The sequence below is a fragment of the Ornithodoros turicata genome, chromosome 9 (genome assembly GCF_037126465.1).
Source record: "Ornithodoros turicata isolate Travis chromosome 9, ASM3712646v1, whole genome shotgun sequence".
Taxonomy (NCBI): Eukaryota; Metazoa; Arthropoda; class Arachnida; order Ixodida; family Argasidae; genus Ornithodoros; species Ornithodoros turicata.
The window spans coordinates 11885128-11910426 of NC_088209.1; the positions used below are offsets into that span (position 1 = coordinate 11885128).

At 48.5% G+C, this 25299-nt stretch overlaps 1 protein-coding gene across 1 annotated transcript in view; it reads left to right on the forward strand.

Moving 5' to 3' along the window:
* The window catches only part of LOC135369393 (cubilin-like), a 74892-nt gene that overhangs the window by 12600 nt on the left and 36993 nt on the right, over positions 1 to 25299 (forward strand). The window contains exons 3-12 of the mRNA XM_064602986.1: positions 3802 to 3933; positions 5037 to 5276; positions 9604 to 9720; positions 10261 to 10512; positions 12764 to 12907; positions 13207 to 13461; positions 16871 to 17142; positions 23241 to 23451; positions 23985 to 24207; positions 24276 to 24424. Of these exons, the coding sequence (XP_064459056.1) occupies positions 3802 to 3933; positions 5037 to 5276; positions 9604 to 9720; positions 10261 to 10512; positions 12764 to 12907; positions 13207 to 13461; positions 16871 to 17142; positions 23241 to 23451; positions 23985 to 24207; positions 24276 to 24424 (1995 nt within the window). The remainder of the gene's footprint in view (positions 1 to 3801; positions 3934 to 5036; positions 5277 to 9603; positions 9721 to 10260; positions 10513 to 12763; positions 12908 to 13206; positions 13462 to 16870; positions 17143 to 23240; positions 23452 to 23984; positions 24208 to 24275; positions 24425 to 25299) is intronic.

Sequence of the window (25299 nt, forward strand, 5' to 3'; positions counted from 1 at the left end):
TTTTAATGGAATAGCATGCCGACCTTGGTCTGGCAGACCTTTCTTTTCAGTAAATATACCTCCCCCCCCCTTGGCGTTAAAGGGGCTGTCGCATCCGTCCCGGTCGATTCCTAAACTGCAGTGCCGTTTTACTCGTCGCTGAACAACAACAGATAAATTAATGATGATGAATGGGGAAGTTCGCCAGATCTCCGACAGTAACGCCGAAAATCCGACGCGAATAAACCTCTACCAGAGAAACGTCATCGTGACGTTGGTAGACACACCGAAACCAAAACAGATCGGAAGGGAAGAGCTGGGTTCCACGAATGAGCAATTGTTCGCTGCCTCCTATTGAAAGAAAAGTAGGACCGAAGGTCGCGTCCTTTTCAGAGACCATCGTAATCCCCTCAAGACCGTGACTTTCGGGCGCGACCTTGTTCGCCACTAGCTTTGAACGCAGTTCAACTCTACCAAACTCGTGGCGCTGTCGAACATTATGACGTCATTTGTTTACAAACAGGTAGAGGTCTATTAGTAGACTAGTTTCTGTGCAGTTTGGTTTAATGCATGGCAAGAGCAGACGATGTATGTTGAGAGTATGCCGGAACCGCCTCTATGGACATAGGAGGAAACGTCACTCGGACAAGGTCAACCAATGCGCGCCCTCTGACGCAGACAAGTTCAATCAGGGAGCGGCCAGAGGTACCTTTGGCGACTACCAGCGGGCGGGAGGATCGGCGTCTGCACGTCGCGGCGAGTTTGTGATCGGCTCGTGGAATGTTGTCTCTGGTCAGCGTAGGACGTGTTTGTACAGCCAGGCTCGTAACATAGTAACATAGTGTTCCACGCGACATGGTCGCGTCAGAACTCGCGATGGTAAGCGAAGGTCGGCGTATTTACGAAGGATTCTTCAAAGCAGACGAGATCAGAGACAATCGCCCGCGCTGCTCCCCAATTCGTGTGCATAGCTTACACCATCATGACGATACTAGCGCTGGGGCTTGCTTAGTTACAGAGGGAGTGAGGGAGACCCCGCACCAAAAACGTGTTGAGGTAACAGTGCGACATCAATCCATACCGTGTGATATTTCAGCGTATACAATTTGATACAACACTGATAATGAGGAAATGAATATTTTCCTTTGGGTGATTAGGCGCTCCTCCAGGAGAAAGCAGTCCAGCAACACTGGGCTTCACTTCACCGGTGTTCCTCGTGTACTACTTTCTGTAGGTTTTGCTCTTATCGCTGGCGAATATTTTCGAACAAAATCGAGGAAGCAGATGACTGGACAGATGTTGCACGAACAAGTTACAAAGCGCGTGCTCAAAAACAGCCTGTGGCCCGCACGAGACTACCGGTAACGTCACGCATGGTACAGGAGGTACGAGTGGGAACGTTCGGAACTTTCGGTTTCGTTTTGAGCTTTCCAGCTCTTTTAGCGACTAAGGAGCCCCCACTGCCAAACCACACGAGACTACCAGAAACGTCACGCGTGGTACAGGAGGTACGAGATGGAACGTTGGCAAGTTTCGGTTTCGTTTTGAGCTTTCCGGCTCTTTTAGCGACTAAAGAACCCCCACTGCTAAACCACACGAGACTACCGGTAACGTCACGCATGGTACAGTAAGTACGAGAGGGAACGTTCGGAAGTTTTGGTTTCGTTTTGAGCTTTCCAGCTCTTTTAGCCACTAAGGAGCCCCCACTGCCAAACCACACGAGACTACCGGTAACGTCACGCATGGTACAGGAGCTACGAGAGGGAACGTTTGGAAGTTTCGGTTTCGTTTTGAGCTTTCCAGCTCTTTTAGCGACTAAGGAGCCCCCACTGCCAAACCACACGAGACTACCGGTAACGTCACGCATGGTACAGTAAGTACGAGAGGGAACGTTCGGAAGTTTTGGTTTCGTTTTGAGCTTTCCAGCTCTTTTAGCCACTAAGGAGCCCCCACTGCCAAACCACACGAGACTACCGGTAACGTCACGCATGGTACAGGAGCTACGAGAGGGAACGTTTGGAAGTTTCGGTTTCGTTTTGAGCTTTCCAGCTCTTTTAGCGACTAAGGAGCCCCCACTGCCAAACCACACGAGACTACCGGTAACGTCACGCATGGTACAGTAAGTACGAGAGGGAACGTTCGGAAGTTTTGGTTTCGTTTTGAGTTTTCCAGCTCTTTTAGCCACTAAGGAGCCCCCACTGCCAAACCACACGAGACTACCGGTAACGTCACGCATGGTACAGGAGCTACGAGAGGGAACGTTCGGAAGTTTCGGTTTCGTTTTGAGCTTTCCAGCTCTTTTAGCCACTAAGGAGCCCCCACTGCCAAACTAATTTTATTTCTCATTTCGGAAGAATGTATCGAGCTCATTTACGCAGCTATTATAATACCTTCGGATTGTCCCGGAATCGCACTTTAAAGCTCGTTTATTTAATGTGTAAGCTGTTTTCGGAAGACAAACTTGACCAAGCAGACTGTGAAGCGGTGACGAATTACCGTATCGGTCTCATTCTCATTCTGGGTGCGATAGTTCCATGAAGCACGTCACGGTCCAGGAGGAGGCTGTATACACTTTGGGGGCCACATCGGCCCGTTACGATCCCATCGATCCACGAATTCTGAACTTATGCTGCGCCGGCAACTGTAAAACCGAAACCGTAAAAGTAGCACGCCATACGGGTAGGTAGTGACTTTTTCGAGTTAAACACGATGAGGCCCGATTAACCCCCCCCCCCCCCCCGAACTGACCTCCGACCAATTTGGGTTAAACCCGATTTCTCCACGAATTCCAGTCACTATGGGATCCTCAAGTGACGTTTCCACTGAAGACGAACATAGGTCACCACGTATAACGCATGTAAGCATGGGTCACATACGTTCCTAGAAGTACACCCATGAGTGCGAGTGCTGTCTGTACCTTCGGGGATTAGCGCTGGTAGGTCACCCACACAGAAAAAATGATTAGGAAAGGAATTAGTACACAAGAGGAGAAACAAAAACACCCGAAGGCACAATTATCGCCCGATTTCTCCCCGAATTACTGTTTTCAAAGTAACGCCCAATTTCTCCCCCCCCCCCAAGGAATCTGAGAAAGGCATTTAACCCGAAAAAGCCACTCCCTACATATGGCTGACAACCATGACGTCACACGGCTAGCCCCCCCAATTTCAGTTTCCATTCTCGATGCAAAGGGGTGCCCTCTCCCATTCTTTCGTCGGTGCATCCCATGGATCTCGAAAAGTTGACACGCACCACGCCGGATGGCACTACGCCCACTTTCACTGTACATTGCTTTTAATGACCATTAACGGGAATTCAAGTGCGGAAATTTCTCGTCGCGAAATGAAAGATGGCGTTACCTTGACACCGAGACAAAAGGAACGGGAGCCGTCCATTGCATCGATCGTGATTTACGAGCGAAAGAAACCTCGATTGATGCCTTTCCTCTCTCTCTCTCCTTCTCAGGAAGTGCGATAATGTGAAGAGGCCTCGGATTGGTCTTCTCAGACGTTCTCCCGCTATGATTGGACAAATCGTTTGAGGAGGCTAATCCGAGGCCTCTCTACATTGTCGGACTTCTTGAGAAGGAGAGGAAGAGAGAAAGCGTTAATCGCAGTTTCTTTCATTAACCGATCACGATGGACGCAACGGACATCTCCAAGTTCCTTCTGTGTTGATGTCAAGGTAACGCCATCTTTTATTACGCGAGGAGAAATCTCGGCATTTTGGTATCTATTAATCCATTACCATTCTAGGACAATCATTTGAAGCTGTCGAGTTCGGACGAGTGCAAATGCTCTTTTTCTTTTTTTTAATTTACAGAGATCGTGGAGTTTCCCAAGGGCAGCGACGAAATGAGTTTTCTCTTCAAGACTGACGGTTCCAAGGCGGGGAGAGGATTTTGGATCGAGATAATTAGAAGACCGGGAAACTGTGAGCCAAGGAAAAACGTCAGTAAGGAACATTTTAATGGCTCTCTTTGTACAGCATGTACGCACAGAATTGTCTCAACAGTCATTCACAAGGGCCAAGTGCGTTCGTCGTATACGCCGATACCCGTGGCGTGGCTGTTGCGGGTAAAAGCGCCCGCTCGTTTCTGGCAACCATGGTCGTGCTGAAGACTGGCAGGTGCTGGGCTCGAATCCTACACACTCCAGAAGCCGAACTTCACCGCAAAGCAAGCCCCATTAGCCAACCATCATCCCGAGTGACATCGTTCTTTCCACTGATTTCCTGCAAACGGGGGGGGGGGGGGGAGTACGCCATTTTCGTGGTATTATGCGAATTGCACGCAAACATAGCGTATGCCCCCCCCCCCCCCCCACACACACACTTCTCTTGGGGAGTCCGAGACGGCGAGTTGTTGCCTCTTCGTGAAAGCGGGAGATGTGCATTGACGTCATTTCTGTGTTTCTTTTTGTTGTTGTTGTTGTAGTTGTTCTCATTGTTGTTGTTGTTTTTAATTCGTGTCAACACCGCGGAGCATCTGTGCATATGAGCGGCGTATCGGCGCAGGGAGATGGCGAGAGGGCCGACGGAAGTAGTGGCAGACAGGGGGCAGGTCAGTGCGCATCTTGGGCAGACTTCACAGGGGATGCTGTGCCGACATTTCTCTAGGCAGTCAGCCGGAAACCGCGGGGATACCCTCGGACAACACGAGCCGGTGGTAGGATTCGAACCTACCGCCTGCCAGTCTTCAGCACGACCACTTCTAGCAAGCAGCGGACGCTGTACCCATTTGGCGATGTCGCTGGTCATTTATATTTTGACTTTATGAACTTTCTTTCGGGTTTTTGGAGAGTTCTTCGGGGAAGCTTGATTTATAGTACAAAATAAAACAGTCATCATTTGCAGTAGCCGTTTCATTTAGTACTATACTATGGTATCATTTTTAGTAGCCATTACCTTTTAGTACTTAGTGGCACTGTTCAACCCATACGAGGCAAGTTGAGCATAACCTCGTCGATGTTGTAATCATCTTGTGAAGTGGGTTCCACTGGGCTCTATCTCTCGAAGTCGACGAAAATAACGGAATATTCCTTCCGACATTTGTGCAGTCGGTGCATGCGAGGAGAGGCACGCGGAAGAAGAGTTCTTCATCTGGAGTCCCAACTACCCTCAGCCTTATGGTGCCAACCAAAAATGCTGGTACTACGTCCGCAGAGCCAACGAGCGTGTCTGTGGCCTGGAGCTGACCTTCCTCTCTTTCGACCTGGAAGCCAGTGACGGATGCGTCTATGATTATCTGGACGTTGATGGCCAGAGGCTGTGCGGTCTCATTACACCCGGAGCTGTTCGTAAGTCATTGTCACGTTCGCATTAAGAAGGCATCGTGCACTCTAATGAAAAAAAAGGAGTACTTTTACTCTTTTTGGGGACTAAATGCATTGCCACAAAAAATAGTCCCTTTCGGGAGTAAATGTACGGGGGTAAATGAATGTCCCAGAGTGGAGACTGCATTTCAAGCGTTGTTGTAAGAGTACCAGGTACATAATTCGCGTGCATGCATGAAAATACTTTGAAGCAAACCGTCAACCGTGATATATCGAGTGATATAAAATCTTGCGCCATACATAGAGGGCTCAATTTGCGAAGAAAGATGCGCTAACTGTTTCATGCTCTGTGTGGCTGGAAAATTGCTACGTTGTCTGAGTTATACAGCCTTATGTCGTTCAAACTGAACAAGGTCACATATTTACGTAAACTGTTGCATTCAGGAGACCATTCGCGAAGTTTAGTGACAATTTGTAGTCCTGGGGAGTAAATGTCGGGACCAAATGTCGGGTTAGGGGACTAAAATGGGGAGTAATTGCAGACTAGGGGAGTAGAAGTTGCAATTACTCCCCGTTTTACTCCTTTTTTTCTTAGAGTGTGGACGCGTCTTCCCGCCTCTGTATTGGATAGTGTACAGTCGATATTCTGTTGTCAGAATATTACATGTTCTGGGCGGGATACGAAGGGTTTATTAAAGAAAAAAGGGTAGGTCAGCCAGACAGGCTCGCTTTGCTGTTCGAAAAAAGAAAAGGAGGAATGAAAAAAGAACAAGAAGACGTGAACTGCCGTCAACGCTTTATGAGCGTGTCCACCGTATAATAAATAGTTGAATGTCAACTGCTTCTAAATATGCTTTAGGCCCGGTTTCACCAACGCCGATTAACATTTGAATCGAGATCAACGATCCCTTAACTTGAATTTAACGCTTACCTGCGCTTCACTAATACGAGCTGTTGTTACTAAAACATCCATCACGTCACCAACTAACGTTTACAAAAAAGAATTGAGTGTTATCTTCCAGTTTTAGCAACGCTTGATCTCGGTTCAAAGTTTACCGACGTTGCTGAAACCGGGCGATTGAGATGGAGACGCCGCATGATAATTTTCGTTAGGAAGGAAAACGCCTTTCTAAATAGCTAACAAAGAATAAATAAAAACACGCATATATAATGCATGTTACAGTGGAATCAAATCAGTGACGGTGACAGACCAGGGGGCTTAATTGCTTCATCGTCGTTACGGTCGTTACAAGCTAACGAGTGGCGGGAAATTCAAAAAGGCGGGCGGGAAATTTAAAAAGGTGGGCACATGATAAAACACGTGCACGGCGCTCTTCGCGCGATACGTGAAGGCCGTGGTTCACGTCACGCGCAATGTGTCACGTGCCCACCTTTTTGAATTTCCCGCCACTCGTTAGCTTGTAACGACCGTAACGACGATGAAGCGATTAAGCCCCATGTTTAGTTCAGTTCGTCTGTCGCTACATGCATCGTCCGCGCTGTCCCTAGGACGGCCCGTAACCCAGTTATTCACTTTCGCGCGCACACACACAATACCGTCTCCGCGGCTGCTGCGGGCGAGGTGAAGCCGGTACACGCGCGGCGCAACACGCAACACTTCACGTTTCGTGCATTCTGAAGCGGTAACGCGGCAACTGTGGCGCCGCTGTCGCCTTTTCCCTGAGGCACGTGACGCAAACGTCACAGCCAACGTGTCTCTCCGAAATGACCAATCTGCATCGAGCACCTCTTTTTTTCCTTCGCTTCGTGTCGCGCCAAGGGAGGGAAGGGTTTCGGCGGTGCGACGTACGGACAGGATCTTCACGAAATTGAGCCCTCGGTCGGTGTAAGAAAGTAGAACAAATTTTAGCAATTGGCTTTCGTGGTATTTTTCCACCTTTTTCTTCTTTCTTTTTTGAGTTCACCGTCGTTACCTTAAACCCGTGAAAACTCCGGTTACGCTCATATTTGGTGTGAGCCCGACAATGATTACACAATGGACAGCTAGAACCCGGAATTGCACCAGCGCCTTGCGGAACCAATGCCGTGGTTGTGTTCAAGACACCCCATCAAATCCGCGTACTATTGTTCGTCCCGAGGAGGGGGATAAACAGAGGAGTACTATCTTTTCGTTTTAGGGCAGTCAATGGGCGTAGGGCGTTCAACCGCCGAAATCGTGCCTTTGGAAGAGGGAAATACATCAACCCCCATTTAAAGTCCCCGTAACCCCCCCCCCCCCCTCCCTCCGAAATTTTTTTCTGGCTCCCTTTCTGGAATGTTGGTCAAACATTGCGACTTGCCTCAACCCTCAGCTAGCGATACCAAATTAAAAACTGACTTCCTGCCGAAATCATATGCCGAAATGCGCATGAGAAACTAACCACGAGTACCCTGACACAGCGCCTTTTAAAGGAAGGTGCGGTACGTAAATAAAGCCCGACACGTCGAATAAAGTAACTTTACAGTTCCTCTGTTCAATTTTGTTTCTGTTACACTTTCACTACTGTTTCCAGTAACAAAGTGGCTCTTGCTGAGCTGGGAATGGGTGCCGAGCTCTGTCACTCTATCAGGTGTCAGCACCCCTTTTTGCACCCCTTTGCCAGTGTTGTTTCAGTGTACACAACCCCACAAGCAATCTTGTTTTGGTGGAATCGTACATTCCGAGACTCCCAAGAAACCTGTTGGGGCATGTCTGCATCCAGTATGGTACACCTGCTCAGATCCTCAGTCCACAAACCTACATGGCTACTGCACAACAGCGCCCTACAACAGCACAGCATCCACTTTTTTGTTTGTTTGTTTTTTTGCTTTTAATTTCACACCGCGAAGCAACTGCAGCTATGAGTGGCGTAGTGTTAACACCCATGCGTGCCATGCCATGCCATGAGTGCTCAACGTCAGGTCTTTCGGTGCGCCGCTAACCATGTCATGAGGAATATAAGATATGCCATATAGCAGATTACAGGAAAAGATGCAGATGCTGCCATCTGCATCCAAATATCCCAGCGTTCTGCGAATGGTCCGCATAATATGCTTCTGCCTCGTGAGCAAAATCACGAAAAATGTCAGCGCATCCTGAGAAAGTAGTCAAAAGTAGCCAAGTTTATCTTGTTCCTCTCGTGTACAGTAGTAGCCAGTAGTGCGCGGGCGTTACGTCACGCGGAAGGAACTCCACGAAGGCACCACAGATGCGGAACTGCCATTTGTAATAGAACATGTGCCGTGCACATTGATGAATGAGTAGTAAAATCTGGGGTTGTGTACAAAAAGGTACACGGCATAAAGAACGACACAGATATATATGTCCATATGGCTTTAGTGTCCAAGTGAAACATAACTAGAAAATGAAACATGACTAGCCTAGTGACCACTGCCATATGGAATTGAAGACTGATATTGATAATCCGCGGCTTTACCTTCACCGGATAATACGGTTAATCTGGACCATGAAGGGCGTGACAGCCGTGGGTCGGTAGGTTGATTTTAGGCGCACCCGAGGATCCTGTCGCACAATCTGGAAGACATCGTGCCAGAGAGAGAGAGAGAACTAAGCCAGTCGTCATGGTAGAGGGAAGTGAACGCAGTGTACTTATCGGTACTAGAGGCCACAACGAAACTATCTGATCCCGGTTTCGGTATACATATCATGTTTCGGTATCCAAGGTATCCAGAAAATAGCCGAGTCGCCGAAATTTCTGCACCACAGGCAATCTGGACGTAACCAATTTGGCGAAAACGTAGCCATATCTGGCAACCTTATGCCCGCATCCGTTCCCAATGTGCAATAGGGCCGTGTACCGCCTCAGCGGCGATGAATCGCCCAACTCATCATCATCCAGTGTACGTGTGTGTGGCAACCTCGCTTAATGAGCATTGGCACTCAGTTTCCGTGTCATCAATATACAGGGTGTATGCTATAAAAGGTCAGTCACATTTTCGTGCAAAAAGTGATACCTCCTTGATGCTATACCTCTATAACGAAAAGACTTTCTCTGCCTCAAAGTGAATAATTTATGCTAGAGGAACCTACGAAACGATTGTGGTTACCTAGCATTGTGTAACAAAATAAATATGACCATGCAAACTTTCACCTCCATCCATCGGTATTGCGCATAGGAAACACATGAAGACGAAAGTTTCCCTGGCCGTGTTTATTTTATTACTGAGTGAATGGTAACCACAATTTTTTCGTAGGTTTCTCTGGTATAAGTGATTCACTGTATGGCAGCACAAGTCCGTCTCTCAAATAGATATAGTGTCACGCGCGAAAATGTCACTGACCTTTTATAGCATACACCCTGTAGTTCTAGACTATAAGCACTTATTGATGGGGTATTTCTTTGCTTCGCAGGCGTCTTCATGTTTACAGCGGACCAGCTGCTGATCCATTTCAGTAGTGACAGTCAGAGTCACAGACAAGGATTCCACATAAGGGCGAAGCAAGTCACTACCTGTTACCCTGGCAATGGTACCGTTCTTTCTTTCCTGCGTTCTTTAATGCATCGGGCATAACAGAAATGGAGAGTGAGTTCAGACAAAGCATGTGTCGGTAGTGGCATCCGTGATGCGCTCGTTTCGTGCTGTTACTAGGACACAGACGACAGAGCGCCTAGTGACGTCATCTACTCTTGGAGAAACCGAAACTAGTATCTGTCCGCCGATCTGGGGCCGGCTCCCACTTTGTCCTCGGCGAACGTCGGCGATTGCCATTTGTCAATCTCTAGAACTGTTCAAAACTAATTCAGCGAAGAACTATGAAGAGCTGGGAGGTGATGACTTGTGTGTGTGTCATCAAATAACCATGTTCTGCATGATGGTATCCCGAAACATGGTGGTTATATTTAACTTTACATATCCTTTAAGCGAAACTGATTCGTAATACGAAGTGAAGTAAACGTAATTCTCATATGCCACGGTGGCACTTTTTACGATATTCCTCTCTGCGATTATATTGGCCGGTTAACGTGATAGGGCTCCAGTAAGTAAAACTACGTCATTACCTTCCTAGCCCTACCACCTCCTCCGTTGTGCGATGTCTGCACCCAGCGTATCTCGGACGACATCACCAGCTATGGCTTTCCAACGGAATACCGCAACAACCTTCTGTGCCGCATCACCATTAGCAGACCATCGGATGCCTTCTGCTACGTCGACATGAACTTCCTGGAGTTCGACGTTGAAAAGACAACTTCTTGCGACCACGACTTCCTGCAGATGGACCGCGACCGCTACTGTGGCACCATGCTCAAAGGACAACACAGTGAGATGGTTTTCCTGTTAAATCTGACGTCGCTTGTAGGCGATATCTCATTGGTGATGCCGCCTGCTGTAGTCCCTTTGTAGGTCGATTGTAATTACGAAGCGAAAACAAAGCCAGTTCGAGTTCCGGTCATTTCTACTTTTTGATCCTTCATGTACTGGATGTGGGCTTTGGTCACTGAAACCACTGGTGGGGGAACTGTGGTGTGTGTGGGGGGGGGGGGGGGACCACTGGGAAGGGGGGAGATGCGTAAAGGTGAATATGCGGAAATGTTACGACTCCCCATTCCTGTGTTGCTGCGGGTTGTTGCAAAATACGTCTGTTCTTGCTAAGCGCGCGCTATGTACAGAAGTTTGTATTGCTAACTGTAGGATGGAACAAGCGAAATGCCTGACCGCATTAGCGCAACGCCATGGCAATATCACAAGGACACAGTTACAGACGAGAAACCCATGGGGTAGGGGGGGTGGGGTGATCTAAGAGGAAGGTGCGGCCAGAGGCACGAACATCATCATCACCATGTTTACCGGAGGCAGTCCCTACACGGAAGCCGTCTGAAACACTTGGGCTTTAGGGCTGGTGAAAGGCGTTCTCAGCGCAGGTCGTAGGAAGGGTCAAGCTCCATCTCGTTCTTAAAATTCAATGTAGTATGTCCCAGTGTAGAAGCCCATCCCGCAACCGTGAGGAAGCGCACCGATGACCCAGCCGTGACCGAGCGGTGACCACCGAGCGGTAACCAAGCGCTGGGGTGATCATTAGATCAAGAATAGCTTTTACGGTTAACGCGATAGTGGTGTTCCTCGCCATAAACAGAAGCAAACACTCAGGCGTCTCAGCCTGAGCGGTAAAATGATCCCGAAATTTACCGAAGAAGAAACGTCACCCTGCACGCGAGTACCTGGTATACTGTAGTACGAGTATATGTTTATAAGTCCCAAACGTCGCCACACCAGCATTGGACAGCTGTTTCGGCCTTATTGGGCCTTCATCAGCAATGCGTAGGTGGGCGACGTTTGAGCGAGTGGCGTCGGAAGGTCACGTGGAACGTGATGTCCTCCCGTCAGGGTGAGTGACTCACCTCTGAAAACCCAGTGCGAAGCCTCGTGCGAAAGCCTCGACGTTTGGGACTTATAAACATATGTTCGACGTGCAGCCAAAGAGCGTATGCTATTTTTCTTCATTTAATACTTTACTGGCTTCGCACTGGGCTTTCAGAGGTGAGTCACTCACCCTGACGGGAGGACATCACGTTCCACGTGACCTTCCGACGCCACTCGCTCAAACGTCGCCCACCTACGCATTGCTGATGAAGGCCCAATAAGGCCGAAACAGCTGTCCAATGCTGGTGTGGCGACGTTTGGGACTTATAAACATATGTTCAACGTGCAGCCAAAGAGCGTATGCTATTTTTCTTCATGTAGTACGAGTATAGTGCGGAAATATGCGAAGTATCGTGGCAGTAATGGACTGAAGCACACTGCGTAACCGTGGCTGTCAGCGCCGCAAACAACGACGACAGAAAGCGAAGAATGCACGTTCAGCGACGTATATGTTGTCTACCTTCATACTGCAGAAAACGCTCGACTTTGGACGCGAAGAAGAGACTGGCGACACAGGAGCATTTGAGTCCTGTGTCGTTCGTCTCTTTTTTGTGCCTAAGCTCAGGCATTTTGTCTTTCTTCTTCATCTTTTTTTTTTCTTTTCTTTTTTCCAGTATTGAGTACCTTCACCAGCCCGGCGGCTTTTATGCCATTTTATCAGTTATGTACAGATCCCGTCAACCTTAATAATAACACTCGAAAAAATTCAGTTTCATTTCCGAGCGCGATAGGAGCCACCCAGGGGCACAGGGGTAATATTAAATGAACAAAATCCTTGCGTTAAACTAGCACAATGATTTTGTTCAATTAAGATTTCCTTATGACCCCAAGGGTTGCTGTAATCGCGATCGGAAACGAGACCGTACTTTTTCCAGTGTTATTATTAAGGTTGACGAGAGCTGTACCTTGCCTTTCTGTCACCGTGGCGTGCTGCGCTGATCGCCGTCGGATAGCGTGTGAATTATTAACGCTGTGAAAGCTGCGCTACATTAGCATGAGGCTTTTAATGAAGAATAAATAATTTACACAGTCACTTTACGCTACCGTGTCGCACCCTTCTGAGACATTGGTGCCCACACGGCAGGAAGTAGTGGCTCATAGATTCACGTGGCGTGGAGGAATTTATTGACGAAGTCTGCTTGGCTTTACAGAACAAATGCATTACGATCCTGACGGAAACGCTGTCATGGTGTTCAAGACGGATGCAAGGGGAGCTGGGAAAGGTTTTCGGCTTCGCTTTCATCAAGTTCCATGCCCTGCTGGAATTCCATCTGGTAGTCCCGAGAATGCGCAGGGTAAGGCAAACGACTCACTCAGCAAATAATAACAAAACAAAACAAACATAAAAAGAAGATAAAGTGCGCGGACAAAATTCATGTCATGATTCACGAATGATTTTCATCCAAAGGAATCATGTAAAAGGCATTATGTCTCTCTCCCCATTACCAGCAGATTCTGCTGTTCGATGCGATTCAATGTCTGTTCCTGCCATTAGTCTTCACGTTGCGTTTTGAACGAACGTTTCAATGAATGTCGAGCAACTGTGGCAGTGTTCTCACTAGTTGCACTGTACATTACTTCTTTTCCAATGCAGGACATGTGGAAGAAGCGAAGCAATGCGACCGAGCCTTTCAGCAGCGCGAGTTCTACATCCAAAGTCCCAACTTCCCGTCCAATTATTTAGATAACCACGACTGTCGTTACATAATTCACAAGGCTGGAGACGACATCTGCGATCTGGAGCTCGTGTACGCCGCATTTGATGTTGAGTCTTCTCCCAATTGCCAGTACGATTATCTGGAGATCGGCGGGAACAGGCACTGTGGTAGTCTACCTGCGGATCACTTGCGTAAGTTATCATTTCTCCAATTGTCGCATTCAGCGGTCCAGTTGTATCACTTGGTAACGTGTCCGTCCCCTCATCCAAGACTGAGCGCTCGAACCTGGCCGAGGACGTCGGCAACCTTGCGGCATGATAGAGGGTGCTCGGATAACTGACAAGATGGCCTATATGCAGGCCAGCTGGTGGATGGACCCCATAATGTAAAAGCCTTAGTCGGGGCACACAGAGGGACGTGTGTTCGTGTCGTCCCTCTGTGTAGCCCAGAGTCAGGCTTTCACATTATGATGACGAATAGCAGCAAGAAGATAAGGACAGGGTAGAAGGACGACTGCAGACTCTCAACAGAAGTTTAATCAAGGAACGCAGCATCTTAAACGCTAACATCTAGGTCAAGATTTAAGATGCTGTGTTCCTTGATTAAACTTCTGCTGAGAGTCTGCAGTCATCCTGTCTACTTCTACCCTGTCCTTGTCTTCTTGCTGTTATTCGTCATCATGAACCTGTACCAACTACCCCGAATTGTTCCTATTTCACATTATGGAGTGCTCGAACACGAACGGAAAACATTTCTGACGTCGAACAAAAACGAGAACAAATCGCTTCATATTCCCCTTACAGTAGCAGTGAAATGGTATTTATCATTGCTCGAGACGCCGCTTAATTTACTAGGTAGTCTAAAAGGATTTGCTGAACGGCGTAAACCCTAGTCAGACGGCAAACCTAAGGCCGTTACTTCGCCTGCAGTCTGTTTTCAACAAATCAGGGCAGGGAACGATGTTATTCGAAATGATGGTTGGGCTGCAGCCGAAGCAAGGGCCGTTCCGCTAACGGGCTTAGGTTTGCCGTCTGACTAGGGTAGTATACTGACGGCAATTCATTTTCTTTGAAACGACCTAAATGTTACTCTTTCCGGTGTGTACTACAAAGGAAACCGTTGTTTCGAGAAGGTGGTGCTCAAAGATTTATCTTGTTCGCGCCATATCGTTTTCAGCTGCACCATATGCTCATTGCTCTGGTGCAGACCTGTACAAAATACTGCGCAAAAGTATTTAAAATAAGATACTAAGTACTCCACGTAAAAGTATTTAAAATAGAGTACAAAATACTCAAAACTGAAAGTAATTTGAGTAGAGTATTAAATACTGTAAGAAGTATTTAAGATACTCTTTAAAGTGCTTTAGTATTTAGCAGTAAGAGAAACGTGTACTCTTAACGTGGCCCTACAAATGAAAGGAATAAACTTCATCTGTCATGCTTAAGCATATCTTTCATTTGCAACGTCTAGGTGTCAAATAATGTTTGACGAACTTTGGTGAACCCTAGTAAAGTTTGTTGATACTTTCTGACCCAAAACTTCGTAATCCCTCGTGCATGTCAGCTCGGGTCTTTCAACCACTGGCGCGTGTTTATTGCTTTGATGACCAAGGAAATAAATGCCGGGATTCTCTTGTACCTAATCTTCTGGGGATTCACCTGGCAGTATGAATAGGAAGCATTGTCTGACAATGTTGGCTATCAACAACAAGGCCAAGCGTGGGACCAGCCTATGGTACAGGACGATAAATGACAGATTCCTGAATTCCCGAAAAAAGGAAGAGAAAATAGTGTTAAGTTCCAGTGGCCTGAAAATCTGGACACAGCTGGAAGTGTGCTTAACGAAGAAGGAAAGTATTTTGAGTACTGGGTAGCAAATGCGGGAAAAAGTACTTTAAATACTTTAAAAATACTTGTCACAAAAAGTATTGAGTATAGAGTACCAAAATACCGGAAAAAGTACTTAAAATACTGTACTTTGAGTACGTACTCAAGATACGTACAAGTCTGCTCTGGTGTAAACGTTTTATTCGTCGTACAATCCCCTGACAACTATGGAATATTCTTGCAGTGCTCCGTTGGCCCGCGGACTGCCTTCGCGTGCACTCTTGAGGCACAACTTCTTCACATAACACGCCGAAGGAGTGGTTCGCCCAGAATTTCGTCCTTGAGGGGGGAGAGGATGCTAGGATGTGTGACGTCACAACATGCAGGCCACTCCCGTGTATTTTCATGCTTTTGATAAAATATTGCGAAACCTCACGATATTTTAGGGAGTGTCCCCCAGAGTTTTGTTGGGGGGTGTAGGGATCTGGACAAATCACTGCGCTGCAGGCCAACCATCCCACAGAATGATACTGTTATCACTCACTATTTGTGGAAAGCACGGTGTCTTTTTGTGACAACTGCCTTGACTGCATAGGTATCGCAAGAAGAAAGCCGTACCAATCCCGTTTTCAACAAATTAGCAGAGAGATGATTGCTGGCCAGGAGTGTGTGGTGAAGAAAGGCAGAAGGAAGCAAAGTAGAGAGCCACAGTTTATTGGGGCAGCCCGATCAGTGACTGCCAGGGAACTGAACTGACTGACGCCGAACCCAAGGAAGAAGCGCATGTCACGCGGTGCGTAGCGGTGGCAAACTTCGTCTTTCGGTCGGCTGCCACAAGGCTCCCCCGCTAGAGACAGACAAGGGCTGTCCGAGCAGTGCACGCGCTTAGGAGAGGCGGAAGGGGGAGAGGACGTGGAGGGTGGTGACGTGGGGGTAGTTGCCAGTGGTGGGGCGGCGGAGACGGCTTCTGGAGCTGAGGAGGCCGCAATGGTAGGGTTTTCAACGAAGGCCTGCTTGATTCTGTCCGCGCGGAGACAGTTTCAGGTCTTCAGCGGATGGATATGCGGAACGTCATCTGGCCCCTGCTGAGGATGGTGTGTGGTCCTGAACACGGAGAGGTAAGCGCCCTACGGACGGCGTCTGTGCGGAGGAAGACGTGCGTCGCTCTTGCGAGCCTCTGCGGGACGTGTGGACCGTGCGGAAGGAGTCCGTGCGGGTGGGGGCCGGGCGAAGGGAGTAAAAGAAACGTTGAAGGCCTTGGAGGTACTCCGCGGGGGCGGGCGGGTGTTGTGGAGGGACGAAGAAACCTGCAGGGAGTCGAAGAGCCGAGCGCATGTCAAGCAGCACGTAGCGGTGGCAAACTTCGTCTTTCGATCGGCTGCCACAAGTGTGTCATGCGGTGAAGCTCTCTTTCAAGTCTGTACAACGGAATATATCGCATATTTGACGTCAAAATGCTAAGGTCTTTTCGAGGTGTTTCTTCAAATGCACATCAGGGGGCTTAATCACTTGCACGAGTTAGGAGCTAACGGGAGGCGGGGCACTCGTCGAGAAGGGCACGTGATAAAACACGTGCACGGCGCTCTTCGCGCTATACGTGAAGGGCGTGGGATACGTCACGCGCAATGTGTCACGTGCCCATCTTTTTTAATTTCCTGCCTACCTTTTTGAATTTCCCGCTGCTCGTTAGCTCATAACGACCGTAACGACGATGAAGCGATTAAGCCCCCAGGATCGACTCAGGATATGACCTCTGCAATATAATTACTCGCAGACACGTTTCCGTTTCCGTCCAACGAGAAGGTCATCCACTTCCACTCAAACGGTGCCAACACGAGACGTGGCTTCTCAATCCGTGCTCGGCAGCTGCCGTGCGATCTGCGAGGTAGCAGCACCAGACATCCACCACAGCCGGGGCCTCCGCAGCACGGTGATCCCAAAGACCAGCTTCACGTGACCGCCCTGAGCCACCTTCCAACGTCACCTTTTGTCACCACACCTGAACCTCACTCCACACCGAGGTACTGCGATCTCTACATGGACAAGGTGAGTACGCCAAAACTCAAACACTTGTACACCATACTTCTTCGTTCAGCTAAAATTTTGTCCAGTTGTTATACTCAACGGGAGGCCCCTTTTTTAGTTTAGTTCTTATACGAGAAAAGAGGAGGCGTACGCCTTTTTTCTTTTTTGTGACAAGTATGCAGGACATACTTGTAACAGAAAAGTCGTACGGTTCCTGTTTTCAATAAATCAGAAGAGAGAACGATATCATTCGAGATGGTGGCTGGTTAAGAGGTGAAGCTACTCCCATTCGGTTTAATGCATTTAGTTTGGCGTCTTTCTACACTTCACCAGTTAGCGCGCTCCTAACCAACCACCATTCCGAATGATATCAGTCTGTGTCTTTATTTGCCGAAAATGAGAGGAGGCGCCTATCTGGGACACATTATGCATGTCCCAGATAGGCTCCTCCCCCTGTTCTGAACAAATCACGACACAGAATGATATCATTGTTAATGGTGGTTGGCTAGGAGCATGGGCGTGCCGAGAGGGGGGCAAGTGTGGGCCGCCCCCCCCCCCTGGAACTCCAAGGTAGCTTGTGAAAATAGTGCACTCTTTAGTTATAGGTCGTAATGACTATTCTCAGATGTCATAATAGGAACCTCTGAACATCCCCACATTGCGCAGCGTCCGCCTCCAGAAAAAGTTGTGGTAGGGGGTGGTGGTTTGCACTCTTGCCCCCCCCCCCCCCCCTGGAAAAGATTCTGGGAACGCCCATGCCTAGGAGCGTGCTATGCGGTGAAGTTCTATTTTAACAGTGTAGGGTATTAGTTTGCGTCGGTTCACAACGTCACCACCAGCACGGCGTATACAGGAACATGAATATTTAGTTAATGTTTAGAAGCTTACGTCGTGCTATACCTGATAGAGACTGCATAAAGTGGAAAGGGAGTAAGGAAATGGTATTTACACTCCAAAGACATAACTTGACCGCACAGCACGCCGTGCGCCAACCATTGCCACGAATGACAGGGTTATCCCTTCTGATTCGAAGAGATATGGGGCGTACGCCTTCTTGTTGACTTATTCTCTTTCTGCAGAAGGCAGGTCTCAACGACCCATCTAACACCTTGCTCTTCCCGACGAACTCATGTACCCTCTGCGCGTCTCCGCCCTTCATCCTCTATCCTCCATCCGCCTTTCTTTCTTTTCTTTTTTTTTGACAACGGCGAGTCGATCCTGCCATACCCCCCCCCCCATGTTGCGATTTGATTATAAGATAATACGACACAGTAGAGGGGGGGGGGTCGAAGTAGCTTGCCGTTGTTGTCCGCACTCAAGTGGACATCGTCACGACTATAGCAAAAAAAAGAAAGAAAGAAAAGGTAGAAGAGAGAAAGTGAGGCATAGGCAGGATGAACGATACTGATGGAACTGAGGTGCATTGTAGATGAGAGGAGCACTATATAGCGGTCTCTCCGCGAGGCCCGTTTCTTGAAGAAAACGCACGAGGTTGCGAATTTTTGTAAGTCGTTCCGCATAAGAACCTTCGGGGAAGAGGATGTCCGTCAGTATGCCAGGCCTGGAGCAGGGAAGATGAGTTTCCCGCGTAGTATGGTATCCGCGGCATTCTGCAGGATATGTTCGATAGTCTCCGGATGATGACGGTGACCGCAACTGGAATCTTCCCTGGAGCCGATCTTGAACAGTTGCGAGTTCGTGAACGCAGAACCCGTGCGTAGCCGATGGAGCATTGTTTGCATTACTCGGGGAAGATCCTTCGTGGTGGGGAGGGTTGACGATTTTGCATGATGTACTGTATGCCGGCATGACGCACTTCTACTAGCTGTTTGCTGTCGGTGTCGGCCGGAACTGCTAAGGATGGGCTGCAGTTAAGGTGTGCTGAGGATGCTAGCTGGTCCGCTCGTTCGTTGCCTCTGATGCCGAGATGAGACGGGATTCATTGAAGAGTAAGCTCACCTCCGATTAGCTTATGCTGGGCACACGACCTCCTTATACAGCGGGCTAGGATGTTACCACACATGAGGTTCATCACGTTACAGAGGGCCCTTCTGGAATCCGTAAGTAAAACGGCCTTCACTATTCGAGTGACTTGGACCGCAGCAACTGCGTGTAACAAGGCCAGGAGTTCGGCCGTCGTAGATGAGATATTGGGTAATGAGCTGATTTCCCTTGCCAGGCCACGTTCATTGATGGGATGTAGTACGCACTGGTAGCGCTTTTGCCACGGTTCTCAATGGAGCCATCCGTGAACACCAGAATATGCGTGTGGTAGACGTCACTTATCGGGTTCTCAGCCGCCATTCTGGCCACCAGGGGGCTGGACTCTCTTCTTCCGTAAACCCGGGATATAAAGCGTTGTTGCGGGCACGAACTCACCAGTGATTTCCCCAGAAATTCACTGCTGAGGGGGTGCCGAGCTTTCAAGGGGGGGTATGCTTAGTGAAGGTTCCACTTACGAAATTTTTCTTAGACACGGAAAGAATCGTGGCACAATGGTGACATCTGCGGAGCTTTTTGTACATGTTAATACGTTACAACACAGTACAGTAGAACACAGATTCATTATGAGCGGCATTTCAACATTAAGATGCATAATCGCACGACCGACAAAGAAAAAAGACTTTCACCTTGGCTCACGAAACTCAATGAATACCTAGCAACCAACGGTGAAGACCTCAGACGAAAAAAGCAGAATACCTCGCTTGATTGAGTTGGGCGCAAATGATTCCTTGTGATCCACATTGAGTTTGCATGCCCGAATGCATTTTTTCTCGTATGCGCGTACTATATGAATGGAACAGTGATTTTCAGATGAATTTGGACAAATGCATGGTAGGATCATCCGCATCAGTGTGGTCCTACAGCCCAAGTTTGATAGTACAGGATGTAATTCGCTGCGCCGGACTCACTACTAGAATGCGTTGGTGGCCGAGTTGGGTGGTGTCACCTGAGAAATTTCAGGAGGGGTGTTCCAAAAATGCAGGGAGGGTGTACACCCCCCTGAGGGGGGTGTAGGGAAATCCCTGGAACTCACGCCATGGCGTTCACACGATACAGTAGAACTGCACTGCATAACGCGCTGTCAACGCAACCAACTGTCATTTAGAACGATATCGTTCTCTTTTTCGATTGTTGAAAATGTGCGGCAATTTGGTTTGCCAGTACGGGACGTACGGCCCTGCTCTACTGCTCAAGCGAGAAGCAACAACTGTTACCATTCGGCGCAGGTTTGCGCGAAGCGTGTTCTACTGTGAAGTTCGGTAGTGCACACTCTAAAAACAAAACACGGCTTAGCTAATCGTTCCTATAAGGAGATATTGAATGCTGAGTCAGAAGCAGGACTACCAGCTCCCCTGGCATAGTGGTTAGGATGATCGCTTTCTACGCCGAGACTGGGAGGTGACACGGGTTCGAATCCTGTCACCGCGGCTGTGCTGTCTGAGGTTTTCCCTGGGTTTTCCGAAGACTTTCCCAGACGAATGTCGGCACAGTTCCCCTTGAAGTCGGCCCAGGACGCACACTAACCCCCCTGTCCCCACTCCTTCCTGCTGTCATCTGTCCACCTCTGTACGCCGCTCATAGCCACAGTTGCTTCGCGGCGCTAACACGGAATTATAAAAAAAAAGAAGCAGGACTACACTCTGAGTTGAGTTGAGTTGAAAGAGAGAAGGAAAAAATGAGAAAGAGGCACTCATTACGAGAGCCGGCTACTCCAGACCACTTGGAAAAACATAAACGGCTAACTACAATGAAAACAATGAATGATAGTGACACTCATCAGCCAGTCACACACCCACACAGAGTCACACTGTGTCCACTAACTTGGAGTCTGCACAAAACTGCACAAACGCCTGAATGGCGTGGAACTGATGGTCCGATGACCAAGGGCCCAAAACCTTAACCTCGTCGAAGCGTTTGCCACCCACTACACTCTAAAAGCACTTCACCACATTCCACGCTGTCCGCGGAAACCATTGCCACGGAAGATAGGCTTATCGGTTCTGATTCGAGCAAACGGGAGACGTGCGTCTTTTTGTGTCAGCTTGGACATTCGCGTTTTCCATGACCTGTATAGGTGGCGCATCGAAACTCCAACATGGCGGACGTATCCAAGGTTATCCAAGTTTAAATTTTGAGATTCCTGAACTGCAGTGTTAATTCTCGATGCGTTGAAGGCGAACGAGTATCAAACGCTGCTCACATACTTCTGGCAGGCGTAACCGGGTTGTCCAAAGAGAAGGCTATAGTTGTCGCATATTATTTGAGAAGTTCCGGCGTGTTGGATGAACCACATCTCGTGAAGGTGAATACCACCACTAACGGCTGGAGTGGCTGGGGGTGCCAACAGCCGACTCTTCCGCATCACCGGCCGCGTGTCAGGTTGTTGCTTCCTCGTTGACACCGGCGCCGACGTCAGCGTCATTCCACCGACACCCATCGATAAGCGCCACGGAAGATCCAGCTGCACCTTACAAGCAGTCAACCAAATCAAGATTCTTACATACGGTCAATGCTCAGCCACCCTGGACATTGGTCTTCGCAGAGTTTTCCGGTGGGTGTTCACTATAGCTGACGTGCCCTATGCGATCCTTGGAGCCGACTTTCTCCACCACTTCGGCCTCCTTGTGGACTTACGTCGTCAGCGATTGATAGACAGTGCCACCTCCTTGCACGTACGAGGAGATCCAGCTAGCATAGCCGCAATCAGCCCCACTGTGTATCTTCCATTGGAAACCCCGTTTGCTGAGATCACCAAAGAGTTCCCAGCGATCCCTCGCCAGTCATATGCACCTAGCCCGCCCCACCATTGCGTTACGCACCACATCGTTACGAATGGTCCACCAGTCAGCGCTCGCCCAAGACGGCTAGCCTCCGAGTGCCTGGTTATCGCAAAGAGAGTGTTTGAACATATGCTTGAACTAGGAATAATTCGACCATCGTCTGGTCCGTGGTCTTCTGCTCTCCACATGGTACCTAAGTTTACTCCAGAAGACTGGCGACCCTGTGGGGATTACCGTGCCCTCAATCTTATCCGGTCCCTGACCGGTACCCGCTACCCAACATTCAGGATTTCACCGCAACCCTGGGCGGAGCAACCACCTTTTCTAAGATAGACCTTATCAGAGCCGATTATCAGACTCCCGTCCACCCAGCAGACATTCCGAAGACCGCCATCACGACACCTTTTGGCCTCTTTGAGTACGTCCCTATGCCATTCGGCCTCCGAAACGCCGTACGGACTTTCCAACGTTTCATTGACGAAGTGCTGCGCGGTCTTGACTTCGCCTACCTGGTCGATATCCTAGTCGCAAGCCCATCCCAGAAGTACACTGCACACATCTTCGCCAACTCTTTGAGCGACTTCAGGACTACGGCGTCTCCATCAACGCCGCGAAGTGCGAGTGCGGTGTATCTTCGATTACCTTTCTTGGGCCACGTCATCACACCGCAGGGAATCAGGCCCCTGCCTTCCAAAGTGCAAGACATGCAGGACTATCCCACACCTACCTCTCGCCGCGGACTGCAATCATTCCTCGGTCTTGTGAACTTTTATTGACGATTTGTTCCCCACTGTGCTGCGCTGCTCCAACCTCTTTACGACATTCTCGACAGTCACATCACTTCAAGAGTAGCCGCCGCATCCAGTCTCACTAGGACACAGGCAGCACAGGACGCGTTTCACGAGGTCAAAAGGGCCCTAGCGAATGCTGTCCTACTTCACCACTCACGTCCCAGCACTGAAACGGCCTTGCCTTGTTGCATAGGCGACGAACATGATCCACATACACCTTTTTTTTTACAACTACATCGTCTCCGTGAGTAACATGAACTGCGGGACATCGTTTGTGAACTGAAACTAAGCTGCAAAGAATTTCAGCTTCTGTACTGATTGCCCCTGCACTCTTAGAACAGCGTGCCAGCCATAATCTCGAATGCCATTGTTATCTCTCTTGACTCGTTGAAAACACCATGTTGTTTGCACAACTGAGGATTGATAGTTACACTATGCTGTGAAATGGTTGGCTTTCATCGCCTTATGGGGTGAAGTTGTATAGAGCACCCAACCGACACCTTCAACACGTATAGAACCAAATCGATTCTATTCTATCTCGCAGGTAGAGTTCGAAATCGAAAGCATGAATTACCCTTCCGACTACGAGGACCAGTTGGACTGCGCTTACACTATCCGCCGGGCGCACGGCAACATCTGCCAGATGGAGATCACCTTTCTGGATTTCCAGCTGCAGCCGTCAGATTCTTGTCACGGTGACTACTTGGCCATTGATGATCTTCGAGTCTGCGGAACTGTCGTTTCAGGCACAACCCGTAAGTAACGGAAGAAAAGTTTCAGTCGACCAGTCCCATTCACCAGTGGTGAATGGGACCGGTTCCTCTTATCTTGAGCGTTCCAAAAGGTGGCTTTCCCTCCCACTTTGGGACGCGACTTGAATAGAGAAATCAGGCAACTGCCACATTTAAGGGGGCTGTGACATAAGCGCCACGAGGCGGTGAGGTCTAGTATTGGTCTCCTCAAACGAAGCCTTTCAATGATTTGACAAATCGTTCCGGAAGACCAATGAGAGTTCCCTCCGCATTCTCGACCTTCTGGAAATGGAAAGAAAGAAGGAAATGCTAAGTTTTTCCTTTTCTTTCATTCGTTCTTTTTTTTTTTTTTTTTGCTCATAAATTACGAACGAATGCAGCTAGTTCCTTTTGCGTTGCTGTTAAGGTAACGCCATCTCAAGGAAAAATGATTTCACATCAGTGTCACTTCAAGTGAAAGCGGACATTTGCAATAATTTTAGCAGAGGACATTTGAAATATTAATATAAATAATCACTATTTGCCATTCTGCACAGGCATGATGGACTTCAAAGACCCGCAGAAGGTAATGCGATTTCACACTGACGATGCGCAAACGGAACGGGGCTTCCACATCATGGTCAGACAGCATGATTGCGACACCACAACAACTCCCTCAGTTCCTGAACAGATTGAATGCGACGAGACGTTCGCAAAGCCCGAGGCTCAATTGATAAGCGTCAATTATCCTCACAACTACGACAATAATTTGGAGTGCAGGTGGGGCAGCGCGAACTAGCCTTCGAACGTCTGTTACGAATGACGTCATAATGACGTATTTTTCTTAGGTACACCATCCGAAAGATGAGTTCGTCCGTGTGTCGGCTTGAAATGAGCTTCATGAAATTTGACATCGAGTCGAGCACAGATTGCGAGTACGACTTCTTGGACATCGACGGCCAGAAATTGTGCGGAATCTTCACCGGGAATACGTCTGGTACGGTTGGTTTCCTTCCACCTCTCATGTTCAGCATTGTGTTCGAGAATAGCTTATTGTCTCTCGAAAGTGCCTGTTTACAAAGTGTCCAGAAAGCTCAGCACATAGTTATTCTCACGTTTGGGTATAGTCAACCCTCGATTTATGAACCTTCGATTTATGAATTCCCTCGTTTTATGAACACGAGCACCGGGAACCAAACTTGTTCCATTAATTTTTCCCTCGTTTTATGAACCTCGATATTGGAATAATGAACGCAATTTCTGGGAACCAACTAGGAGTTGCCCAGCGTTTTTGCCCTCAATTTATGAACGGATCGTTCCGTGGTCAACAGAAACCTTCAAAGGGATAATTCCGTGGTGTTATGAATCACGCCTGAACGGACAAAACGTTTTCCAGGTATTGCCACCCTCGGTTCTTAACCCCTCGAAATCCGAACAACAAACGGGTTTTCCGGGGTCGCACAAGGTGCGACCAAGTGTTCCGGACCTCAGTTGATGAATAAGGTGGTCGCTGTCACCCGGAGATTAATAAACGGAGGTTAAAAACCCCGGAGGAAATCCGAGACCAGTCCAGTGCGAATCTTGTGACATCTCTTATTTCCAAGATTGACAAAGCGGAAGGCATGGCCCAAAGCAAAATTAAACAATTCAGTATTGCATAATAAACAGAGTGTGAATGCGCTAACGTCTGTTCTTTGTGAGATTGATACAGCAGAAGGCATGGTCAAAAGCAAAATTACACAATATATGGCATTATAAACACAATCCCAACTCGGAAATACTGTTGCATTTGCTCGATAGTACTCAGTTAACTGTATTTTCGATTTATGAATCCCTCGATTTATGAACGATTTTTCGGGGAACCGAGGGTGT